At 38.7% G+C, this 23,091-nt stretch overlaps 3 protein-coding genes across 5 annotated transcripts in view; 2 read left to right on the plus strand and 1 right to left on the minus strand.

Annotated features, from left to right (window-relative positions):
- Positions 1 to 2,109, plus strand: part of march1 (membrane-associated ring finger (C3HC4) 1) — a 35,271-nt gene extending 33,162 nt beyond the window's left edge. For all 3 annotated transcript variants that reach the window (XM_044189622.1, XM_044189624.1, XM_044189623.1), the window contains one exon: positions 19 to 2,109. In XM_044189622.1, the coding sequence (XP_044045557.1) occupies positions 19 to 341 (323 nt within the window). In that variant the 3' untranslated portion in view covers positions 342 to 2,109. The remainder of the gene's footprint in view (positions 1 to 18) is intronic.
- On the minus strand, positions 1,192 to 5,704 carry tma16 (translation machinery associated 16 homolog). Its single transcript, XM_044189627.1, has 7 exons — positions 5,578 to 5,704; positions 5,345 to 5,448; positions 3,444 to 3,481; positions 3,253 to 3,337; positions 2,988 to 3,136; positions 2,859 to 2,901; positions 1,192 to 2,473 (listed from the first exon to the last, which is right to left on the minus strand). The coding sequence occupies exons 1-7, from the start codon at positions 5,578 to 5,580 to the stop codon at positions 2,290 to 2,292; spliced, it is 606 nt and encodes a 201-aa protein (XP_044045562.1). The 5' UTR covers positions 5,581 to 5,704; the 3' UTR covers positions 1,192 to 2,289.
- Positions 5,705 to 12,820: 7,116 nt separating this feature from the next.
- On the plus strand, positions 12,821 to 22,306 carry tmem154 (transmembrane protein 154). Its single transcript, XM_044190656.1, has 9 exons — positions 12,821 to 13,050; positions 13,818 to 13,910; positions 15,593 to 15,655; positions 15,902 to 15,961; positions 16,173 to 16,349; positions 16,914 to 16,968; positions 17,982 to 18,058; positions 19,050 to 19,092; positions 21,220 to 22,306. The coding sequence occupies exons 1-8, from the start codon at positions 12,960 to 12,962 to the stop codon at positions 19,079 to 19,081; spliced, it is 648 nt and encodes a 215-aa protein (XP_044046591.1). The 5' UTR covers positions 12,821 to 12,959; the 3' UTR covers positions 19,082 to 19,092; positions 21,220 to 22,306.
- Positions 22,307 to 23,091: the final 785 nt, after the last annotated feature.

The following is a 23,091-nucleotide window of genomic DNA, read 5'->3' on the forward strand; positions in this document are numbered from 1 at the left end:
GTGTGTGTGCGTCCTCAGCTGTGCTGGAGTGGCCCTTCTGGACCAAGCTGATTGTGGTGGCCATAGGCTTCACAGGCGGCCTCATCTTCATGTACATCCAGTGTAAAGTCTACCTGCAGCTGTGGCGCCGCCTCAAGGCCTTCAACCGCATCATCACTGTGCAGAACTGCCCAGAGAAAGGCGTGCACAACTCTCAGGCCCGGCCCAGCGCCCTGACCAACGGCAAGCATGAAACTGTGGAGGTCCCAGTCAGTCCGGCCCCCGTCCCGGCTCCAGAGGCACAGATGGACTCAGACGTGTCAGTGGAGGCTGCGGTGGCGCCGGCACAAAACCCCGTCTGACTGATTCTCCTCCTGCTGAGAAAGAGTCCTGAATCACACCCTGCGCATCCAACAGCACAAGCTGGTGTGAGCACGGTGTAATTTAGACTCGTACAGTGTTTTAGTGTTGGTCATCTCAACTCCTGTGATTACTGATGTTGAGACACAATGGACGGATTTAAAGTCCTTCAGTGATCAAGGAAAACTGAAAGGCTGCAGAGAAGTGAATGTGCAGGAAGAATGTGGCAGGCCAGAAAATTGAGAAAAGAGGAGGTGAGGAGATGTAAAGGAAAATAAAGCCATCAGAAGCTTGTAAAGACTGCAGTCATGTGGTATATACTGACACTGACATGAGGTAAAGGTGTGAACACGCTGTGGATGCATTTAAAGACTCATTATGCTTCAAACAAACCTTGGACAACACGTCATACAGCCATGTCTTCAGGCTAAACACAGGGTTGCTGAAAAGCCTGCCGTCACAGAGAGCGAGGGGGCGAGATACGAGGAATTGTACAACTTCATGTCCTCATGGTGTTAGACTTGGTTGTTTGGTCCATGTGAAAAGTGATTTAAGTGGCTGTGCGATGAATGAAGACTGACAAATCACTGCATGAAGGGGCAGATGTGTTGCGAAAACGGACAGACAGTCAACGTTCATGCGGTTCTGTTTTTACTACATTGCGTGTCTGCATACACGGACATGTTCACAACGGTTTGTTGGCGCGGTCTTAAATTTTGGGCTCACATCATTTTTTGCGTTTTTGGACGCAAAAACTAGAAATTTTTGGGGGATTTCAGATACTGTCGGACACTACAAGCAATTATATAAGGCCTTACAGGCCGGAGGAAGGTTAAGAGAAGTTCGTCCAACTGTGTCATTATCATTGTTTATTTCCAAACTGCAACACTCACCTTAAACATGCTGTCAGAGATGTGGTAGTCGCTGAAATGGAAATAATGGCACAAACTTGGGAACAGTCTTTCTTCATGGCCATTTATTCCGTTGCATTCAGTTGTATACGAGACGTGACGGAGGTTGTAGTGTGAAGAATGGAAAAGAGCTTGAGGAAAGAAGTTCATACCCCACCTATTTTCACACCTCCGCACACCTGTTAGCATGAAGCGGGCACGGGCACACGTGAAAGCAGCAGGTTTCAGATGCAGTTAGACAATCCAACAAGCACTTTGTTTGAAGCATACTGAGGCCTTAACTCTCCTTCTGGACAATCAGGTCTTCAGACACCAAAGAGTCAGATATAAGTAGAGAAACAACTATTTAAATATTTAGCTCAGTCTGAAATTGAAAAATGTAATGTTTTGAAAAAGCAGAATTTATTTATGATAATAGGAAAGTTTAGAATATTTCTTAAAATAGCAAATCTCAAGTAACCCAGTTGTTTATGACGTTTTGTTTTGACAGTTTGCAGCTTTAAGTGATCCTGCTCTGCGAGGTCCCGTTATTTATACATCGATGTAACTAGAGCTTTCGTGGTTGCCATTTATTGACATTAGACTTGACACACTGTGTGAGTGACTGACCAGTCAATCTACAAAAGAAGACTGTTGTTTACACGTGTCTACTTTTCTACAGGTTTAATTTGGGTTGTTGTTGTTTTTTTTTTTACCAGTGTCACTTTCATGTCACGGAAAATGTTATTTTCTCTGTGTCTTATATCCACCACAACACAACACCACAGCTCAACATCTTTGTCAAAACCTTTTTTGAATATTCCGGCTACATACGATGCATATTTGTTTGTGCAATAAACAGTGAATGTAGAAACCCTCACAGGCCGGTGTGAAGTTACTGAGAAACAACAAGACTTTAAAGGAGGGCAGACTGATCACATTTTTAGTTTTCCACCAGAGAGTTTGGCACCATCTTCTGGACAGTCATGGAGTAGCAGCATTTTCCCACACAAACACTTTTTCTATGAAAGAGTCTTTGCCAGTCTGATGTTATCCTGAGTCAGTTTGAGTCCGACATCAGCACCATCTCATCCAGCTCCTCATCATCCAAGTCATCTTCATCATCCTCAATATCATCTTTTGCGTCATGTTTCTCCTCTTCTTCATTCTTTGTGTCCAAACCTTTGTTAGACACCTTTCGCAGTTTGATATTTGGAAGTTTCTTCAGATCACCGGTCCACTCCCTGCCGAAATAAAGGATCAACAAACGTTATCAGAAGGGATGTTTATGAATCCTCACACTCATGTCCCACGTGCAAATCCTGTGCTTAAAATCACAATATTATTTACAATTATTCTATTTGTTCAGTATGTCAGTATTTTTAGGCTTTTTTTTCATCCATGTAGTATTAGAAAAATAAACATTTTAAATCTCTGCACATTATGGAGGCATTGAAATTATTTTGAATTCGAAGGTAAACAGCAGGAGTCAAAGACTGCCAAGACTCCTCTTCATTTCATCATTTGCATGATCACATTTTGTCAGATCACGGAAGCTGAATAATTACGGCCACTTCTCAAATACATAAATTGTAATGAAACAGAAAACTCAAGCTCATATCCACTCACCTGAATGTTTTCAGATGCTTTGCATTGATGATGTCTGGGATCTCTGTGAAGAGGACAAACCACAGTATAATGGATTAGTTTATTTATACAGCATGCATGTGTGTATGTATTCATACGATGAGCACTCACCAAATCCGATGCCCTCATATTGCGCTCGCTCCCGCTCGATGGTCTGTTTGATGACAGCCTCTCTGGCACCATGGAGACGACCCTGGCGACCCTTGATCCCGTTCATCAACTCAATCTGCTCCAGTTCAGAATCAAACCTCTGGAGGTACCTGCACATACACAACAAAACACACGAGCAAACTCAACATTACAACAATTTAGATGCATTTCAAACTTAAAAATAATGAGTGGCTGAAACTAAATTACATAAACCCCCTTTTTTGACCTGTCAACGATGTCACAGGCATCTTTTCTGGTGTAAGCGGTCTTTTCTGGATCCAACTGTCCCTGAAACCACAACAGCTTCTCACCTGTGAGTCGAGAGACAGACGAATAAAAGAAAGAGATGGTGTTTACTGGAGAGAGATTTTATCCTCACAGCCAGCAAAGTGTGTATAATATGACAAACAAGCTTACCAATGCTGCTGAGACGTGTTGCTTTGTCATTCTTCTGCCTGCAGCGTCAGAGAAAACAATTAAATGAAAGTAATCCGAGCCTCCCACAGTGTACATTTGATTACATTTAAATATGTTCATTTATATCTTTGCATTTTTTCAGAAGACACATTTCAGCCTTGTTGTATGTGTGGTTAACTAAACAGTATGTTTTCATTAGAAACTAAACAAGTGGGCAAATCTGCATTTTGATCTCTCATTTAATTTCTTCCTATAGGTCTCCATCCATACACTGTATGTAATTGATTGATTTCATGTGAGCAAAGCCTTTAAAAATGTTATTCCTTTGTTTGATTAAATTTGTACGAGTTATTTGGCGCTTTGTATTGCAGAAGACCAAGAGGCTTATGACAGAATACTGACACAAAGGGTAGATTGTAGAAAATGCTAAAGCAAAGTGACAGGGCTTCTTTTAATTAGTCAAGTTTAAGGCTTTTTAGTACTTGGACCCAGTCAAGTGTTTGGGTCTGCAGACACTCACAGGATGTAGGTGGAAATATGAGAGGATTTCACAATAAAGCTCAAATGTAAGCACCACCTTTCATTAGTATTCTTTATTAACTTTGATTTAAAAAAAAAAAAAACAAGCTGGATTCCTCATTACATATTTTACAGGGAGAACCTGCAACAAATGTCACACAAAACAAAGTCACCACAGTTAAATTCAATCGATACCTTTGGAAAATAACAACAACAATAATAATAATCATGTACCTAATAGCTCACTGACAACCACTCACATACTACACTGTAAATATCTTACATGTACTGCGGTGATTTGTGAACTGTTGTTTGTAGCAGATACAACCTGAGTTCTACATATTTCAGTTTTTTAGTAGTTTTGACCAGTGGTGGAACGTAACTAAGTACATATACTCGAGTACTGTACCAAGTACAATTTTGAGGTAAGGTTTAAAACTGCTGTGCAATATACTCTGTTTTCAGATATTTATTTATTTATTCATACTTTTACTCTTACTATTGCTGCTGTGCAATATCCACCGTCACAAAATCATCTTAATAAGCTACACTTAACCTGACAGTACTCATTATTGCACTATTACTTATATTATTACATTGTATTATACCGTACATACTTATCAACCTCTAAATACACTTTTGTACTTACACTTATTTAGCTTTTATACTTTATATCCACTTTGTGCTGTATTACACTTGTATTATAGTGTATTATATTTTGATTTGCTTAGTACTTCTATTCCTGTGTGCACTGATGTGATAGTGAGCAGCTGTAACGAAAGAGTTTCCCCTCGGAGATCAATAAAGTATTTCTGATTCTGATATTTACATTTTATGTACACTTCTACTCGACTACATTTTGGAACCCAATATTGTACTTTTTACTTCATTACATTTATTTTACGAGTTACTTTGCAGATTCAGATAACTAACAACATATAAATCAACTAATAAATTATGATATATATACTTTTATGGATTAAAATACCCGGCAGTATATAAAGTAGCAGAAATGAGCTCCATCTTTACCAGCTGCATCATTAGTGGTGCTTACACATTAATGCATCAATAATTATAATCCAGTGATATAATGTATATTATTCTGAAATGGGCCATTCCGCATGATGAGTACTTTCACTTCTGGTACTTTAATTATATTTTGATGCTAATACTTTTGTACTTTTACGTAAGTAAGATTTTAAATGCATGACTTTTACTTGTAACATTATAGTATTTCCACACTGCGGTGTTACTTTTACTCAAGTAAAAGATCTGAGTACTTCTTCCACCTCTGGTTATGACAACACAAGAAGTCAGTTTGTGCTGAAACGTAGCTGCTGTGCTGCATCAGTTTTGTTGTGTTTTATTTCTTCTCCACACACCTTTCTTTCTTTTTCAGTCTGATTTCTTCTCGGGCGAGGTAAGCAGCTTTCCTGCTGTACGGGTGAACAACCTTCTCCGGGGCTTTTCCTTTCTGAGCCTTCGGCTGAAAAATACAACCAGATAACAAAACAATCAAAACATCTTTTCAGCGTTAAAATGTTTAGCTGGCGGTTAAAATAACCATTAGTTCATATTATACTGAAAGAAGTAAGTTACGACACACCAGCCGTACCATTTTAACTGGGGTAAGACACGCGTGCTCCTCTGTTGACAACTGGACCGGAAGTGGACCGATCCGTCACCAGATTTTGTCCGGACTTGTTGCGGAGAAAATAAAATGGTTCCTGTCTTCAAGGCGTCACAAGTTCACAAGCAGTTAAAGGGATTAAACTTAAAAAATAAAACCTTTAAACAAAGTAATGTTGATAGTTACTGTGTTTGACTCTGTATATTAAAATTCACGTTGTGTGTGCTTATTTTAACGGATTAATGAAGATGTAATTATTTAAATAAAACCACTAAACTTGTGATGGGTATGCTTTATTTAAATGGCTGCTGATATATGGCCATAATAAAGACAGAAAGTGAAAAAAAGACAATTGAATCCTACTGTATTATTTGTTAACACTGTCTCTCTTCAGAGGACTGTCACAACTGGGGGTGTTTTATCTTGTCTGTCTCTACGTGTTAAAAAAATAACATTTTTCAAAGTTATTTTAAGATTTTGAAATTCCCAGTGAAAATAGACTATACACTATAAACTGTAATTGGGGTAACACAATGCAAACTAAATGAGTAAATTATTATTACACACTATTTGACAAAAAGTGACATTACATAACAACTGGCATAAAAAGCGCATAAATTGATAGGTAACTTGAATAACAAAACAGATGAAGTTCCCTTGATTTAGCTCATAGTACCTTATTCTCCCAGGTTGCAGGGTTACTTGTGGCTCCTAGAGTCTCCAAAAGTAGATGGGAACCAGAGCCTTCAGCTATCAAGCTCCTCTCCTGTGTAATCAGGTCCCAGTTTGGGTTCGGGAGGCAGACACCATCTCCACATTTTAGAGTAGGCTTAAGACTTTCCTCCTTGATAAAGCTTATAGTTAGGGCTGGCTCAGGTGAGTCCTGAACCATCCCTTAGTTATGCTGCTATCGGCCTAGACTGCTGGGAGACTTCCCATGATGCACCTCTTTCCTCTCTCCTCCTCTCCCTCTCCATCTGTATGCATTTTTATCCCATTACTGCATGTTACTAACTCGACATCTTCTCTCTCCCATAGTTTTGTGCTTTCTCGTCTCTCTCTTCTCACCTTCTGTCACTTTCAGCAGGTATTTCTGCCTCCGGAGCTGCAGAGACTGGATCTGTGTTCCTGCTCAACAACTGCTACTACAGTTGTTGTTATTGGCTCTGTTACTATTATTGTCATTATTATTCCTATCACTGTCATTCCTATTATTATTACTTTATTAATATTAATATTACCAGGTTTCTGCCTCTTAAAGGAAGTTTTTCCTTGCCACTGTCGCCAAGTGCTTGCTCATGGTGGGATTTGTTGGGTCTCTGTAAATAACATAATAAAGATTATTACTGAAAAATTCAATTCGACAAAGTCTAAGGAGCTGATTGTCAATGCGACAAAGTCTAAGGAGCTGATTGTGGATCTACGGAGGGCCAAGGCACCAGCGACCCCGGTTTCCATCCAGGGGGTCAGTGTGGACATTGTGGAGGACTACAAGTACCTGGGAGTACACTTGGATAACAAACTGGACTGGACCAAGAACACCCAAGCTCTTTACAGGAAGGGCCAGAGCCGCCTCTATTTTCTGAGGAGGCTGAAGTCCTTCAACATCTGCCGGACAATGCTGAGGATGTTTTATGAGTCTGTGGTGGCCAGTGCTGTCCTGTATGCTGTTGCATGCTGGGGCAGTAGGTTGAAGGTAGCGGACACTAACAGTCTCAACAAACTGATCCGTAAGGCCAGTAACACTGTGGGGTGGAGCTGCACTCTCTGGTGGTGGTGTCAGAGAGGAGGATGCTGGCCAAACTATATACCATCTTGGACAATGTCTCCCACCCACTCCATGACGTGCTGGTCAAACAAAGGAGCACCTTCAGCGGAAGACTCATCCCCCCAAAATGCACCACAGAGCACCACAGGAAGTCATTCCTGCCGGTGGCCATCAAACTCATTAACTCCTCCCTCTAAGGGTTAGTCTGTATGACCCTAAGTCATTAAACTGGACATTGATCATTACATCTCTGCCATAATTGAATAATTGTGCAATATTAGTTTTCCCATGTTAGTTTTTCTTATTTATTGTTATTGATATTATATACCTCTATTACTCTCGACAGTACACGCACCTCTGCTTATTACTAATTTTGTTACATACACGGTAAACCCACTTGGTACTCGACACTTAGTTTATCTTATACTTATACCGACCTGATACTTAATTTATTTTCTGACATGTTTTATAGTGTATTGTATCATATTGTTTGCTAGTACTTTCTCCTATGTGCACTGACGTAAAGGCGAGCTACTGTAACAAAGAGTTTCCCTACGGGGATCAATAAAGTATTTCTGATTCTGATTCTGATTACGGTCTAGACCTGCTCTATAGGAAAAGTGCAAGGAGATAACTTCTGTTATGAATTGGTGCTAGATAAATAAAATTGAATTGAATTGATTTAGTAATATATAAACAACTGCAGGGAATCATTTTGTTAGATTCTTTTTACAAAAAAAGTAACACATACTATAGAGCGATGTTTGAACAGCAACATGATACTGTCATCACCTTCTTTAGTTGTAAAACAACAGAGATTTACAGTCATTTTAAATTTACAGTAATTTGATGGATGAACATTTGAAGAACTACAGCTGTGTTTGTATTATGTGCTATTATTTGTGATAAACAAATACACAAACTTTACGTATGCATCACTTCATTTCTAGACAGCCATTACAAAGCATGATGTATGAATAAATATTCAATGAGAAAAAGATAAGACAGACTAATGAGAATAAAACTATTCAAAGTTTATCATCTCAACACATGTGTATTGAGACAATGGTACTGATCAGTCCAGAATAAGCTGCTTAAAGCTAGGGTAGGTAACGCTGGAGAAACTAGCAAGAGACAGCTAGATTTTGAAAGTATCCAACCGAAAAAATCCCACAACCTCCCATTCAGGCCTCCCCCAAAACACATTTCAGACTCAATGAGTGCACGCTCAGGTAGGCAGGTAGACAGGCAGGTAGACCAGCCATGAAATGATTGCATGGGCAGTTTTTTTCAGTGGGACCAGTTGAGACCAGTCAGGCTCCTCCAGCACCTCCGGCTTTGCTTGGTTCATATGTTTAAAAGATCAGATAAGAGGCAGCAGAACAAGCCCTGGTGTGTTTTAAATACTCTCATTTTTAAAATCCAGCAAAATCAGGAACAAATCACTAACTTTAAAAGTTGGTTGCCCCCCCACCCAAAAAAAAAACCTTATTGGTCAGTGGTTAAAGTAACAATTTGAGGATGCATTAAATGGCCAAAGGTATGAGGACACACATAGCGTCTACTTTTGTGTACTTTTGACCTGGGGTTTTTCATAGTTTGGTCCCCTTAGATGCCTCCAACCATTTGACAAAGCGAGGTCTATTAAGAAATTCCCCAGTTTGGTATGGAAGAACTTGATTGGCCTGTAGAGAGCCCTGACCTCAACCCCATCCAACACCTTTGGGATGAATTGAAAGATTATCGCTGAACGTCAGTGTCTGACCTCACTAATGTTCTTGTGGCTAAATGGGAGAAAATCCCTGCAGCCAGTTTCCTAAATCTTGTAGAAAGCTTTCTCAGAAGAGTTGAGGCCATTATGGGAGAAGACTAACGGCCATGGATGTGGGATTAGTTAGTTCAACAATCACATATCGGTTTGATGATCAGGTGTCAATGTGCTTTTGGCCGATAAAGTGCATCTTTGTGTCTTCACTTTTCTGTTTTGTAACAGGAAATTTCATGTGTATCTGCAGTGATGTCAGATTTCTTCAGAACTTCTAAACGATGCCAACAGAAGCATAAAATACACGTCAAAGGAGGAAGAATCTGACACCAATTGTTTTACACGTCATCTGGGGAACAATGATGTCCAGAGGTGGGAGAAGTACTTTACTTAAGTACCAATATGTAAAAATACCCCATTACATGTAAAAGTTCTGCATTCAAAATCTTTCTAATGCAAAAGTACAGATGTCTTATCAGCAAAATGTACTTAAAGTATCATAATTAAAGTACTTGTGCTGCAGAAAAATGGCCCCTGATGCCCCCATGATTTTATTCGATTGTTAATACTGATGCATCAATGTGTAAATAGCATTTTACTGTTGTAGCTGCTCAAGCTGGAGCCAATTTCAATGACTTTATATATAGTTTGGTAGTTTAGTCAAGTGGTTCCCAACCTAGGGGCTGGGCCCCTTCTAAAGGGTCACAAGATAAATCTGAGGGGTCGTGAGATGATTAATGATGAGAGGAAAGAAGAAAAACATTAATTCTGTTGCACAAACGTGTATTCTTTTTGGACTTTTCTCTAATCTTTGTTTTTTTGTGAGATGTTGGATCATTTTACCACTTAGGGCCTAAAACTATCATTTATATTAAACCAAATCACTATTTGATTGAGCTGCTAACATCTGAAACATGACAAGGGGCCCCAATGTTTGTAAAAAGTAACAAGGAAAAGATATTGGAAACCATTGGTTTAATCTTAAACAATGCATTGTAACTTAAATTAAAACTAAAATTATCATATAATTTGTTTATGTAAAATCTTAATCTGTAACTAGTAATAGCTGTGAAATAAATGCAGTGGAGTAAAAAGTATAAAGTAGCATAAAATGCACTAAAGTACAGTACTTTAGTTAAAAAGTGCATAGTTTCTTTTTCACCACTGGTGAAAAGACTACTATCACAATCACACACAATGACATAAAAAAACAAAACAAAGCTGATATTGTGTGTCTACTGCAGTGAGTTACACCTTCAACAGACTGACGCAGATAGCATGACTCAGATAAATAAAGTCTTCTGAGGGGGAGAAGGCAGTCACGGATACTGAACTCACACAGTATGAGCTGTCTTCTCTGTCACAGACGAGTATTATCATGAAACAGAGATTCTTCAGAAAAAACATCATTCAGTTTTGGTTTTCGCTAAACCAAAAGTTTTATGGCTATATTCACTGAAAAGGTCTTCATTTCAATGTGTTGCCACGTAATGAGTTCTGAAATCTATTTCATTCTCTTTCCCGGAAAGTTTATGTTGTGTAAGCTTTTCCCATTTTAATTCACAGCAATGTTTATTCCAAATAACTAGTGAAAACTTTGAATGAACTTTGAATGTCATGGTTTGAGGGTTTATGTATAGTCTTTCCTGTTTTATTTTGAAATGCCCCCCCACTGCCTGAAATCAGTGTAAGCCTTCTGTGTTCTTGAATAAATTGCTGAACTGCACCTCCTCTGCCTCTGTGTCTGCATTTGGGTCCGATCCCTTGTTTTTCCTGCCACGTTGCTTGACACCATCGCAACAGTACGATCTAACATTATGGACCCAACAGACTTTTCCGAGGAAGACTACCAAGTGATCTGTGACTTGATGAGCCTAAAGCACACATGGGAAGAGTTAATGGATGACTTCCACAGAGAGGCCATAATTTTTCAGCTACAAGCAAAATTGTAGATGTTGCTTGGGCTGAGGAATGCGATCCCTGAGTGGCTCACAGACTACCTCTATACCCAGAGACCTCAGCCTGCACCCTTGCCTGCTATCCATCAGCTTGGTTTCCGGCCTGCTAACCTTCAGCCTGCACCTGTCCTGGAACCACCTTCTGGAAAACCCCCCAGAAGGAAGCGTGGTCCTCACCGACGTCGTGTCTCTCGGCTGCCCAACTGCTCGTCCTCACCACTGCCCTGCGCCGTGGAGGTCCCGCTGCCGAGCTCTGCAGAGACTCAGCTGTCCAGTACCATGGAGATGTCGCCAGCCCTGTCTGGTTCCCAGTTGGCAGTTAGGCCGCAGCCATCCCCAGCTCTGGAGGGGCCGCCGCAGCCATCCGTTGTTCCTGAGCTGCAGCAGTTTTCTGAAACTCCTGAACTGCAGCCTCCTGGTTTCCTAGCATCACTGGCTCCACTGGTCCCTCTGCCAGCCTCTCTGTAGTTGGCTTCCGGTCCTGCGGCCCAGTCGCCGGCCTCTGGTTCGGCCTCCAGCGGGATTCCGCCTTCGCCGCCGGCCTCCTGAGTTGCTCTACATGTCTGGTCATCCTCAGGACCTGCCCTGCCCTTCAGTCTTGCCTCCAGGCCGTTTGCCTGAGGTTGTGTGCTCCGCACCTGTCCCACCCTTGGGCTGTCTGCCGGAGGACCCCTGCATTGCCTTTGTCCAGCCCCCTGAAATCAGTGTAAGCCTTTTGTGTTCTTGAATTAATTACTGAACAGTCGGTTTGTCCAGCTACCACTTTGGTCCGGACTAAAATATCTTTATTGGATGGATAGCCATGATATTTGCATCAGACATTAATGACCCTCTCAGAATAAATTGTAATAACTTTGGTGGTCTTTAACTTAACTCTTTAATTTGTAAATACTTTGGTTTATGACCAACCAAACTAATGACATTCCCTTCATCCTCTGCTGTACTTTGTGTTTAATTCTAATTAGAAAATGTCAGCATGCTAAAACCGTAAGCTATTACAGTGAACATGGTAAACATTATACCTGCTAAACATTGCCATGTTAGCATTGTCATTGTAAGAATGTTGGCATGCGTGCCTGTAGACTCTTTTTTTGGATTTGTGTCCAAACTGCATGATACTGATTTATTTTAGCAGAAAATGAGCACATAGTGACGTGGGTTACTTTACCCTTTACCCTGATTTTTCTCATGTAAGAATCACCAAATATTGCCTAACCTTCTTTAGGCTTCTGAGAACTGTATTCAGAGGACGAAGCATTAATTGTGTTTTAATGCCATTTTTGGCCATCATGTTGAAACCTGCTACCAACACGTTTCTGCTGTTACATGAAGAAAATATTGTAGAGTCCTTTTAGAGAAGACCCACAGCCTTCGCCCATAGATAATCATAACAGCATGATACTCAAATTCATGATCAGTATTTTACCACAAAGAGACTAATGATCCTGCCACGAGCTCATAGCTCAAGAAACAGATCAACAAACAATATTCAGTACATTTACAGCCTTGGAGTTATTTTAAGCAGCAGCTACACACGTACACAGTTTTCTCAAGAGATACCGACCAGCTGGTTCTCACAGAGCTCATACAAAATTGTTTTTTCCTTCCTTAAAGTTTGTTCAGCTTCCCCCTCACTCTGTAGAGCTGCATACCTAACCGGCAGGAATGCAATTGTACTTCAGCTGAGGAGCCGTCAGGCTTGTGGCGACAAGCATACAGTTTGCTGCGTCACATCCGAGTGAGTTATCTGAGTGAGTCTGAGGGTGTGTGAGTGAGTCTTTTGTTTTTTTTCTTTTCCCTCCATTTAACATGTTAAGTCAGATCAGGAAGTGTGATGCTGTGACAGTAGAGAAGGAAGTGGGCACACAATGGCACTATGTCTGCTTCTTGGCCTGGTAGAATGAGAGGCCCCCGGGTGAAGACCCCTCTGCTGCTGCTGCTGCTGCTGAGCACTCTGACTTGGACAGGTAGGACTGGAAGATTAGTTTGTTTTACTCTCTGAATTAAGACACAACAGCATTTTCACGTCTCCTCCCTGCTTTCTCTTTTAGTCTACTTTTCTGACTTGATGAGTTTAACTTCTTGACTGTAAGTAAAGAGTGTTTATTATTGATACTGTGAAAATGTGAGAACTTTAGTTTTTTATAATGAACACCCGATAGCAAGACAAGGACCCAAAGTACTATAATTTTGTGTTCCAGTTGGGCCTGGTTTTACATCAATCCACTTTTTGTCAAATCTAAGCCATGTTAAGAAACGTAATCCCTCCTGCATTTCAAATTATACTGTTCTGAGATTTATAAAGCTGAGATTTAAAATTGTACAGTACGCACCATAGTCTATTAGTATTTTAAAAACTGCTCATTGGCATTCCTGTTTTGTTAAAAATATAGTATCTTTTCTTGAGCAAGAGAAAACTTGTACAACATGACAAAGCTCTGTCGGGAACAAATTGCTCAACATGTTGAATATCTCCACCTACTCTGCGCTGTCCAGTAGGTGCATTTTGCAACAGTTTTCATTGTTGTAGCAACCGCCTGAAATCATGTACACGGAAGTCTTCAGTTCCTTTGTGATCTGACAGTTCTGCTCCACTGCAGATTACTGTGTTCTTTCACTTGTGTGTCTCACTTTTAATATAAATGCGGCACATGTTTTCCTTAAGTTTCACTACATCCTTTTCAATGATATGACAGTGCTATGGTATAAAATAATGAGAGGTGTTGAATTGCAGTGTTATGCCATGAAGATGATGGTACAGATCCAGAACCTGAGACAAAAGAAAAGGAGACAGAACCAGAAGATGATGGTGATGCAGAGACCGAAGGTGAGACGCGAATGATAAGACAAACTCCAGAAATAATAATACACTGTGTGGCCAAAAGTGCCACGAACAGGTGTTTTTTGTGGTTTGGGCTAGACCTTTTTGTTCCAATTTAAAAATAAATAATAATTTTCATTTATGAGATTAAAATCTTTTTTAAGAGGCACCTGGTCAAGAGGGCAGCATTAAAAAAAACATTGTACTAGGTTAAATACAACTTTACACATGCTATAAAAGTATATAAACAATATCTAGTGATGATGCATAAACAGGTATGAGAATCCAAAACCATCAAAAAACTGAAGCAAACACATTGACCAAGACTGCTATACATACTGTATATGTGCAGTGGATGATACAGCATACAATGACATTTAAACCAATAGTGTGCTTCCATCTTTTTTTCGGAAACTTTGTTTGTTGTTTTTTTAAGTGATAATAACAACTAAATGCATACAGAACACATGCCCACCCCTCAAAATAAGTAAATAAATAGATCAAATAAATAAAGAAATCAAATTAAATAAAAATACAGCAAGGAAGGACTAAATGCAGCAAACTCAAATAATACATTTTACATAACCCAGTGTGCTTCCATGTGGCGACAGTTTTGGGAAGACCCTTTCTTGTTTCAACATGTTTTCAAAGCGAGGTCCATAGAGAAATGGTTTTCTAAGATTGCTGTGGAATAACCTGACATGCCTGCACAGAGCCTCCTGGGCTGCAGCCAGTCATGAGTCCAATGATGCATTGTTGATCAGTTTGATATATTTTATTAAATGAAAACACATGGATTAAGACGGTTATATTCCCCCATTATATAGTTTTATAAAAGTATCTATTTATTTCTTTTTTACTGGCTGAAAAGTTGTCAAATTAAAGTAAATAGAGTCTAAACATAAATTACCCTTTATTATTATTATCATGTGTGGGTTTGGTCAGGGAACATTGGCAGTGGTACATTTACTCAAGTACTGTACTTAAGTACAGTTTTGAGGTACTTGTACTTTACTTGAGTGTTTCCATTTGGAGGGGCCCGACCCCTAGCTTTGGAGCCACTGGACTAAACTACCAAACTGTATATAAAGTAGTTAAAAGTAGCTCCACCTCAACCAGCTACAACTGGAAAAATGCTTCTTATATATATTAATAATCTATTAATGTCATATATAATAATATTTCAGTCACAGGGGCCATTGTTCTCCAGAATGAATACTTTTACTTTTGCTAAATTTTTCTGATAAGACTTATGTACTTTAACTTAAGTGGTATTTTGAACGCAGGAGTTCTACTTTTAATGGAGTATTTTTATATTAATGTAAGTACTTCTTCCACCTCTGGCCATTGGTCCCCCCTTTTTTTTGTACTAATTTTTCTTTGAGGGACACTATTTGCTCCTGATTCTGGTTAAAAAGTATTGTATAGGTTTATTTCTTTTATGCCTTACCTGGTCTTTACAACAAAACCTTGTGGAAACACTTCCCAGAAGCATGGAAGCTGTCATAGCAGCATATTATAGATCCATGGTTTTGGAATGAGATGTTCAACAATCACACATGGGTGTATTCTGTTTGGGTGTCCACATACTTTTGGCCATGTATAATGAATTGACATTTCAAAACTTATGAGTATTATTCACTGTAGATGTTGGCATCATGACGACGTGCTGCTCTCTCTGTTTGCAGAACCACTCCCAACTGATTCTGATGCCACCTCAGCACCAGACCCTCCTGTCACAGAAGAAAAGGGTAAGTCCACAACAGCTTTTTAATTGCACAGGGTGCTCTTTTTGCTGAAAAAAACCTCTCCATTTACTCGTAGGAAGAGTATTTCACAAATTAATTACTGTTCTGTTGTTCAGCATTTTATATCCTAGTGCAATTTCATGTCACTTCTTGACACAGTGAAGTGGAGAGAAGAAAAAAACATTAGTCAGTACTCTCTGAAACACTCCAGTAAAATCATCTGATTATTTCCTCTACTGATGTTTCCAGGTGAAGAGCCCAGAGAAGAAGATCATGGCTCAGGAAAGGGTCGCTCCTCCGGAGATGATGGTATGTCAGACCAACTATGGCCTAACATACCAGCACAGTATTGATCTGAGTCTAGATTACTGGAAACTTAAAAAGCCATTTACTACTTGTATTAATCATTAGACTAAATGACAGTACAAGAAGAACAACACTGCAGCAGGAAACATTTATTACACAAGTGACAAATCCAAAGATTGATGACTGACTGATAACTGTTGCCTTGCTTCAACAGAAAATATAGAAACAACAGAAGACCCCAACTTTACGGGTCCAACCATCACACCAACAGAGGAGGGTTTGATTCCCATGATCATCCTGATCCCTGTGGTGCTGGCGGTCGTAATCATCGGCATGATAGTTTGTGGTATTTTCATCAACCGCAGGTGGAACAAAAAAGTGAAAAATCAAGGTATGTCCATCACAAGAGGGAACACTTTAAAGGGCCAGGGTGCCCAAATCACAAAAAACTAAACATATTTTCCTACTTACCCCCTGGTGGCCATTGCAGACGCTTCTGGGTTTATTTGCAGAGATTTTCAATTTTTCACGATAAAAGCACTGAAAGACAGCAATATAAACTATTTTCTACCAAAAGTTAAATATAGTGGCATCTGTCCACAGTAGGATCTGTGTATTTTACTTTCAATGTCAAGTTAAAGTGTATCTCAAAACTTGACAAATAATTCTAAAATTCTCTGTGTGGCTGGATGCCATGAGGGTTAAATGGGAAAATACATTTTTTTGTAACTTGGGGGAACTGATGGTAAGTCTGACTTCATTCTTGTATCATAGGATTGAATTAATATTGTTAAAAAAGTACCTCAGCTACTTACCAGTGTTTGTTATGAATATATCTACTAAATATTAAAACTCAGCTTTGGGTCTTTTAAGTTAAAGATGGACTGTATTTAATTACTGTACTATTTGCCAGAACCACGTGACTATATGACTGAAACATGTTCTCTTCTCATAGAGCTACAAAGAGAGGATCCATATTTGGATGGATACAGTACAGAGAAGGTGCCAATGTAAGTGTTAAGAATTTAATTATTTTTTCTACAGCTGCTAATTTGAAGAACTATTCTGTGTAAAATGTTTAATTTGTCCAATGCTTAGTTAGAATTTACCCTCAATGTGTAATTTCCTGTGCAAAAAACATGAACATGTTTGGGTTTCATATGCATACCAGAGTGAGAGTTATGTTAAAATAATATAAATACCACATATCTTATGGTTAGATATCTTTCTCCAGTGGTATTTTCTCTGCTACTTACAACATCTGCAACATCTCCAACATACAGTATTCACTTCTTGATCCTTTGATTTGACCTAATTGCTTTTAATCTTCTGCTCTCACCATGATTGTGTAGTTGCACAGCTATGCAGGGAGCTAAAAACACTTATAATAAAGACTGAAGACAAGAGTTGACCTTTGAAGTCTTTACTGGAAGCAATTGTAAAGCTGTGAAAACAGCGTTGGATAAAATTAATTAGTACAGTAACAAGGAAACAGGATTCACAAAACTGTAAATACATTGCCCCTCATGCCAGGAAGAAACAAAGTAGGCTATCGCCAGTGAAAGGTCAACATTAGGGCATCATAGGAAGTACAACACAGTAAGTAATATAGTAAAAGTAAAAAGAGTACAAAAAAAAGTTAGCTGTCTGAGGCTAATGTGTTGCTAATACACTAATAACACTTTTGTGCTAACAGCTAGGTTAGTAGCGAGCTTATTGCAGAAAAACTGACAAATAACAAATCAACAATCACAGAACAGCTTTGTTAAAAAGAGTGCCTACAAATAATGCTCAAACAAGGGCATTTGGAGAGTAGATAAAAGATGTCTGTCAGAATTTGTTTGGTGACAGATCTGACAAAATGGTGGACGTAACGATGTCAGTTAAACTGCAACTGCTACAGAACTCTACCAGTCGTGGTTGCTAGTAGCAACAGAATGTTCATCTGAAACCAACTGCTGGTGACAAAAAAAACTTAAGTTGCGAATCTGGGTTTTGTGTCTAAACACTTTGTACCCTCCAGGCCCATGTTTGAAGAAGACGTGCCCTCTGTACTGGAGCTAGAAATGGAAGAGTTGGACCAGTGGATGAAAAAGGATGGTAAGTATCTTTAAATAAGGCTATAGTGTGTGAAAATATATGAGTATGAGACGATATCAAGATATGTGCCTCAAAAATCTGTCAAAAGAAGGTGAGATTCACACTGAGGGGATCTACTGAGAGATGTTATAAAGCCTAGCAGCCATTCATTACCCATGTTGAGAGCTGCAAGTTGGATAACACGCTCTGAATGTGGTTATGTCTGGATGTGAAAGTTCCTGAAACATGCAGCAACACTGACTACAGTATATCTGTTATAATCAGTCATTCTTAATGTTTGTCATGACAATTCAGAGTTAATTATGTTATTTACTTTGTTTCCTTTTGTTTACACATTTATCTTTTTTTTTGTGTGTTGGGAAGTGAAACAGTGAAAGGTGGTAGGACTCTGTTATAGTTATTGTTGCCGAGATGTTCCCCGTTGCACCATTTGTTCTTATTGTACTGCTAAATGACATCCTTTGTGCCTGATTGTCTGTTCTGAGATTAAAACCAGACATAAACCATCAAAAAGGGGTAAAAAAGGGAAACATTTCCAACAGTAAGATTAGTTGTCCAGCAGAGGTCACTGTTACTCTAATCGCTAAGACTTCTTGTGCTCATACAGGCATTGCCGAATGCCAGAGTCTTTTCTGTAGTCATTTTTGTGAAATGGTTAGTCAGAATTTACCCTCAATGTGTAATTTCCTGTGTAAAAAACATGAACATGTTTGGGTTTCATATGCATACCAGAGTGAGAGTTATGTTAAAGTAATATAAAGTCATCACAAGTCATATCTTATGGTTAGATAACTTTCTCCAGTGGTATTTTCTCTGCTACTTACAACATCTGCAACATCTCAAACATATTCACTTTATCACATAGTAATTTTTGGAAAATGCTGTATATTTCTTAGTACTTCATTGCTTGAAAATTTGTTTGCAACATTTTTATGACATGCTGAAGTTTAAGTGAATATATGAGTAATGTTCATTGGTTTGATTGTTCTAGGTGACATTGCAGAGGACTCTAAACATCCATGAATCTATTTATGGTGAGCACACTTTACACTTATTAAACATATATCCAGTTTATGAGCACATACAGATTTTATTCAGTTTCTTGTCATTCATCCCTCATGATCAGAGAGCTATTCTCATAACCTTTTAGTATTAATATGACTGGAAATGTGTTAAGTATTATTATTTTTTAATTACTCAACTCTAAAATATTGTTTTTAGATATCAAAAATAACATAAATGCATAAAATGCTGCTCTTCTGTGAACCTCAAGAGTTAGTTTGGCAGTGTCGATGACTAAATCATCATCATCACTGTGGCACAGAGAGTAGCAATGTGTCACAGCATGAGCAATTAATTATTAAGCAATTTTCCTGCAGGTGTGAAAACAACCTAATGAACTATCTCATTGTGAATACACTTAAAATACTAATGCATTTATCTGTTTGCCTATGGTATACACATTAAGGCATTAGGACTAATCTATTAGATACAGCTTGTTACACAATAATGCTAACACAACACAGATCCACTTGGATTACAAGAAGTCGTTCCTTTCTTCTGCCAGCCTCTGTTTGTTGTGATGCACCAGCTGGTTTCAGTATAGCTGTGACTGATGAACTGTGACCCTTTCGTCATTACCCATGGTACTGCTTGAAAGCACAAACACTCCTAACATCTGTAAGTGATTACAACAGGCATGCATGGAAGTGTGGCGCAACTTAACCCTGGGATAGTCTTCTTACTGAAAGGGCTGGGAAGCCGAGGTCAAGGTCAACTCCGCAAACTGTTGACCAACGTCATTTACACACTGCTTTTTCTCAGGATTTAATTTCCAAAGCTGTGCAAGGGTAAGAGGGTTCTTTCATTCAACACGGAGGCACTTTGTACACTTTAGGTTACAAAACAGAAGTTAATGTAATGTTGCTGGTGGTTGCACAATGTGATGCCATCATAATGCAGCAGCTGTGAAATTCCACAGTAACTTTGGAACAAATTAAAGAAAAAACAAACAATGAAGCGAAAGATGCTAAAACTCTCCATAGAGCTGAGGGAAACTGCAGATAATAATTCTCAGTGGTTTTGTTACCATGAGTGAACCTTTATACTTTAAAAATAATATTGATTCGTAACACAAAAAAGTAGCTCAATATCCACAGGAAAGCAGGAGGAATATTTATGTCCATCATCTGGATACCTGCCTTTCAGAAAGTAGAGTGGAAATCGCACAAAGCAGGATTATTCACTTATCTGAATTTAAAAAAAAATATATAACAGTTTTCAAAACGTATAGCTAAATTAACACAACAAATAATGAAGTTTAGTTTAAACGTTCTGCTAGAAAACATTTAAAACCAGAGTCAAGTATATGTCACAGATGAGTTGGCCAGCACTATGTTTTCTCTGCTTTGTGTTTGGGACATTGCTGAGAACAATGTATTTCTGCTCAACTTACACTGATTACAAGTGAAAGTGTAGGTTGTGTTGTGGTTAGTTTTGTTGTTGGAGCTTGTCAACGTCATGCCCATTGTGGTTCTTCCTTGATGCTGTGTGACCAACGCCTTTTTAGTCTTTAGTCTTTGTACAACATTGCACAGTGTAATATGCATATTTTTGAGTAGTGAATGTTGCCTTTTTGCATATGTGCACTGTATATATTTAAGATATTTACATATTTATTCTAATTTCATTATGTTAAATCTATACACAACCACTGATTCACTAGACAGTTGAAGACATCTGTGTGTGCATTAATCACCTGCAGGGGGGTTACTACTGTATTTAAGTGAATCCGGCAAAGAAATAGCAGGGAGGCTAAATCTTCCTCACACCTTCACTGCTGTCAGGTTGAGAGAAAAGGGGGATCAAAGTGGTTTGAATCACAGTAGAGAAACAATTGTCCAAAATTCATTAATTTCTTTTCTTTTATGGACTAAACGTTTTTTGTAGTTTTGGTTAACTACATCAAAGATGACAAACAGTAATTTTACAGCTTGAATCAACACTGCAAATTAAGTTGAGGTATGAGTAAGTTACAACAAAATATGGCTGTGAACTCATCACCACTCTGGACTCAGAGATTAGAGGAATGATCTCTCTCTCTCTCTGACTCTCTGACTCTGACATCGTCACCTCTCTCTCCCATGATTTCTATGCTGCAGGTAAACAAAGGATGCTCTCCCGGTATGCAAGGACACACAGTCAACAATGCATTGTTGCCAACTTGGATGGTCTGACCTTTCTGCAATAATCCAGCAACATTTGTGACCATGGGAACTTATTTGACTGCCAGGAAACAACATCACAACACTTAAAGGATGCTTTATAAACAGTATTTTCATTTTTGCAGTAAAATATTTAGCAAGAAAGTCTTCAATGTGCAACAATTTAACTTAAACTTGTTAAATAGTGGCTCCTTGGTTATGAAAGTGATCAGTGTTGTGCCTTTCATGTATTGTTTCTGTCATGCTTTGCCTGTTTTGATTGTTTTGTTGAACTGTCAAACAGTACTCAGTTATACCAGGTAAATGCACAATATTTTCTGTCTCAATTAATCAGCCTGAATGAAAAGTATTAAGTTTAAACCTAAAATACACTGTGCTGCAGCTACCAAGCATTTCCTTTTGTGCAGATTCATGCTGTTAAAGAGTATGTGGTCATCTTAAAGTGCATTAGGCTACAGATATGACTGCTCACAGTTTCTGCTGATGGTTTCTCTTCAGCTCAAAGCCTCTTTGTTGTATTACACTATGCGACTCCCTCCAGCTGCAGGTATTAAAATATCTTGTTGGAGATTGTTGTCATGTATGAAAGAGAAGGCCACTCCATTTCATGCCTGTACAGAGCTTGTTAGGATGTAAGGAGAAAATGTTTTTATTCAGAAACTGAAATCAGAGTCTTTTGATAAATGATTGCCCGTTACAGAAACAGCTTTCTAAAAGCTGCTACTGATAAGATTTTCATCTCACCATAGATAATAACTCTCTGATTGAATACTTTGTCAAAAGATGATGTTCAGATGTTTTGTTTCCGGTTTTGATGAATCTAAGCAGTCATGACACTGATCTAAATGTGAGTGAAACTTTGTAAACGTCAGTCAGTGTTTTGCAGTATCTTGCACTGTAAATATGAGAATACAGTATACAGAAGATATTATTTTCAAGGAATGCCTTTTGTAAATATTTCATATAAGGCTGTAGTATTGTTGTTTTGCTGATGAAGCTTTGAATAAAATTTCAGTAAATAAAATCTCTTGATAAAATTAGGATGATTTTTTGCACCGCTGGCAGTGTGTCACTAGGGATGCCAATGTTGGCCAGTTGTTTCAGTCTGAAATATCTCAACAACTATTGGATGGATTGCCATGAAATTTTGTACAGACATTCATGGTCCCCAGAAGATGAATGGTAATAACTTTGGTGATCCTTGGATTTTCCATTTAGCTCCATTATCAGGTCAAATTGTTACTTACTTTACTGTTTTATGACCAAATACCTGCAAAACTAAGCTTCAGCTGTCCTTAATGCTAATTAGTGGTAACATGGTAAACATTTTATCTTCTAAACATCAGCATCTTAGTAAGATCATTGTGAGTATATTTACATGTTGACGTTAGCATTTAGCTCAAGACACCACTAAATACAGCCTCACACAGCTGCTAGCATGGCTGTAGACTTATTGAATATTGTATTTAATGTATATAAAACATAAAATAAAAGTAATTAAGATTAATGTCATATACCATCCATGCACTTATCTGTTTCTGTGTAACTGTTAAAATGATAGTTGTTGTAATTATAAGTTTTATCAAAGTGAAAAGTCTTGAGCCTACTCTTAAATGTGGAGATAGTGTCTGCCTCCCAAACCCAAACTGGGACCTGATTCCACAGGAGAGGAGCTTGATAACTGAAGGCTCTGGCTCCCATTCTACTTTTGGAGACTCTAGGAACCACAAATAACCCTGCATCCTGGGAGCGCAGTGTTCTAGTCGGGTAATAAGGTATTGTCAGAATCAGAAATACTTTATTGATCCC

Source organism: Siniperca chuatsi, linkage group LG3 (genome assembly GCF_020085105.1).
Source record: "Siniperca chuatsi isolate FFG_IHB_CAS linkage group LG3, ASM2008510v1, whole genome shotgun sequence".
Classification (NCBI taxonomy): domain Eukaryota; kingdom Metazoa; phylum Chordata; class Actinopteri; order Centrarchiformes; family Sinipercidae; genus Siniperca; species Siniperca chuatsi.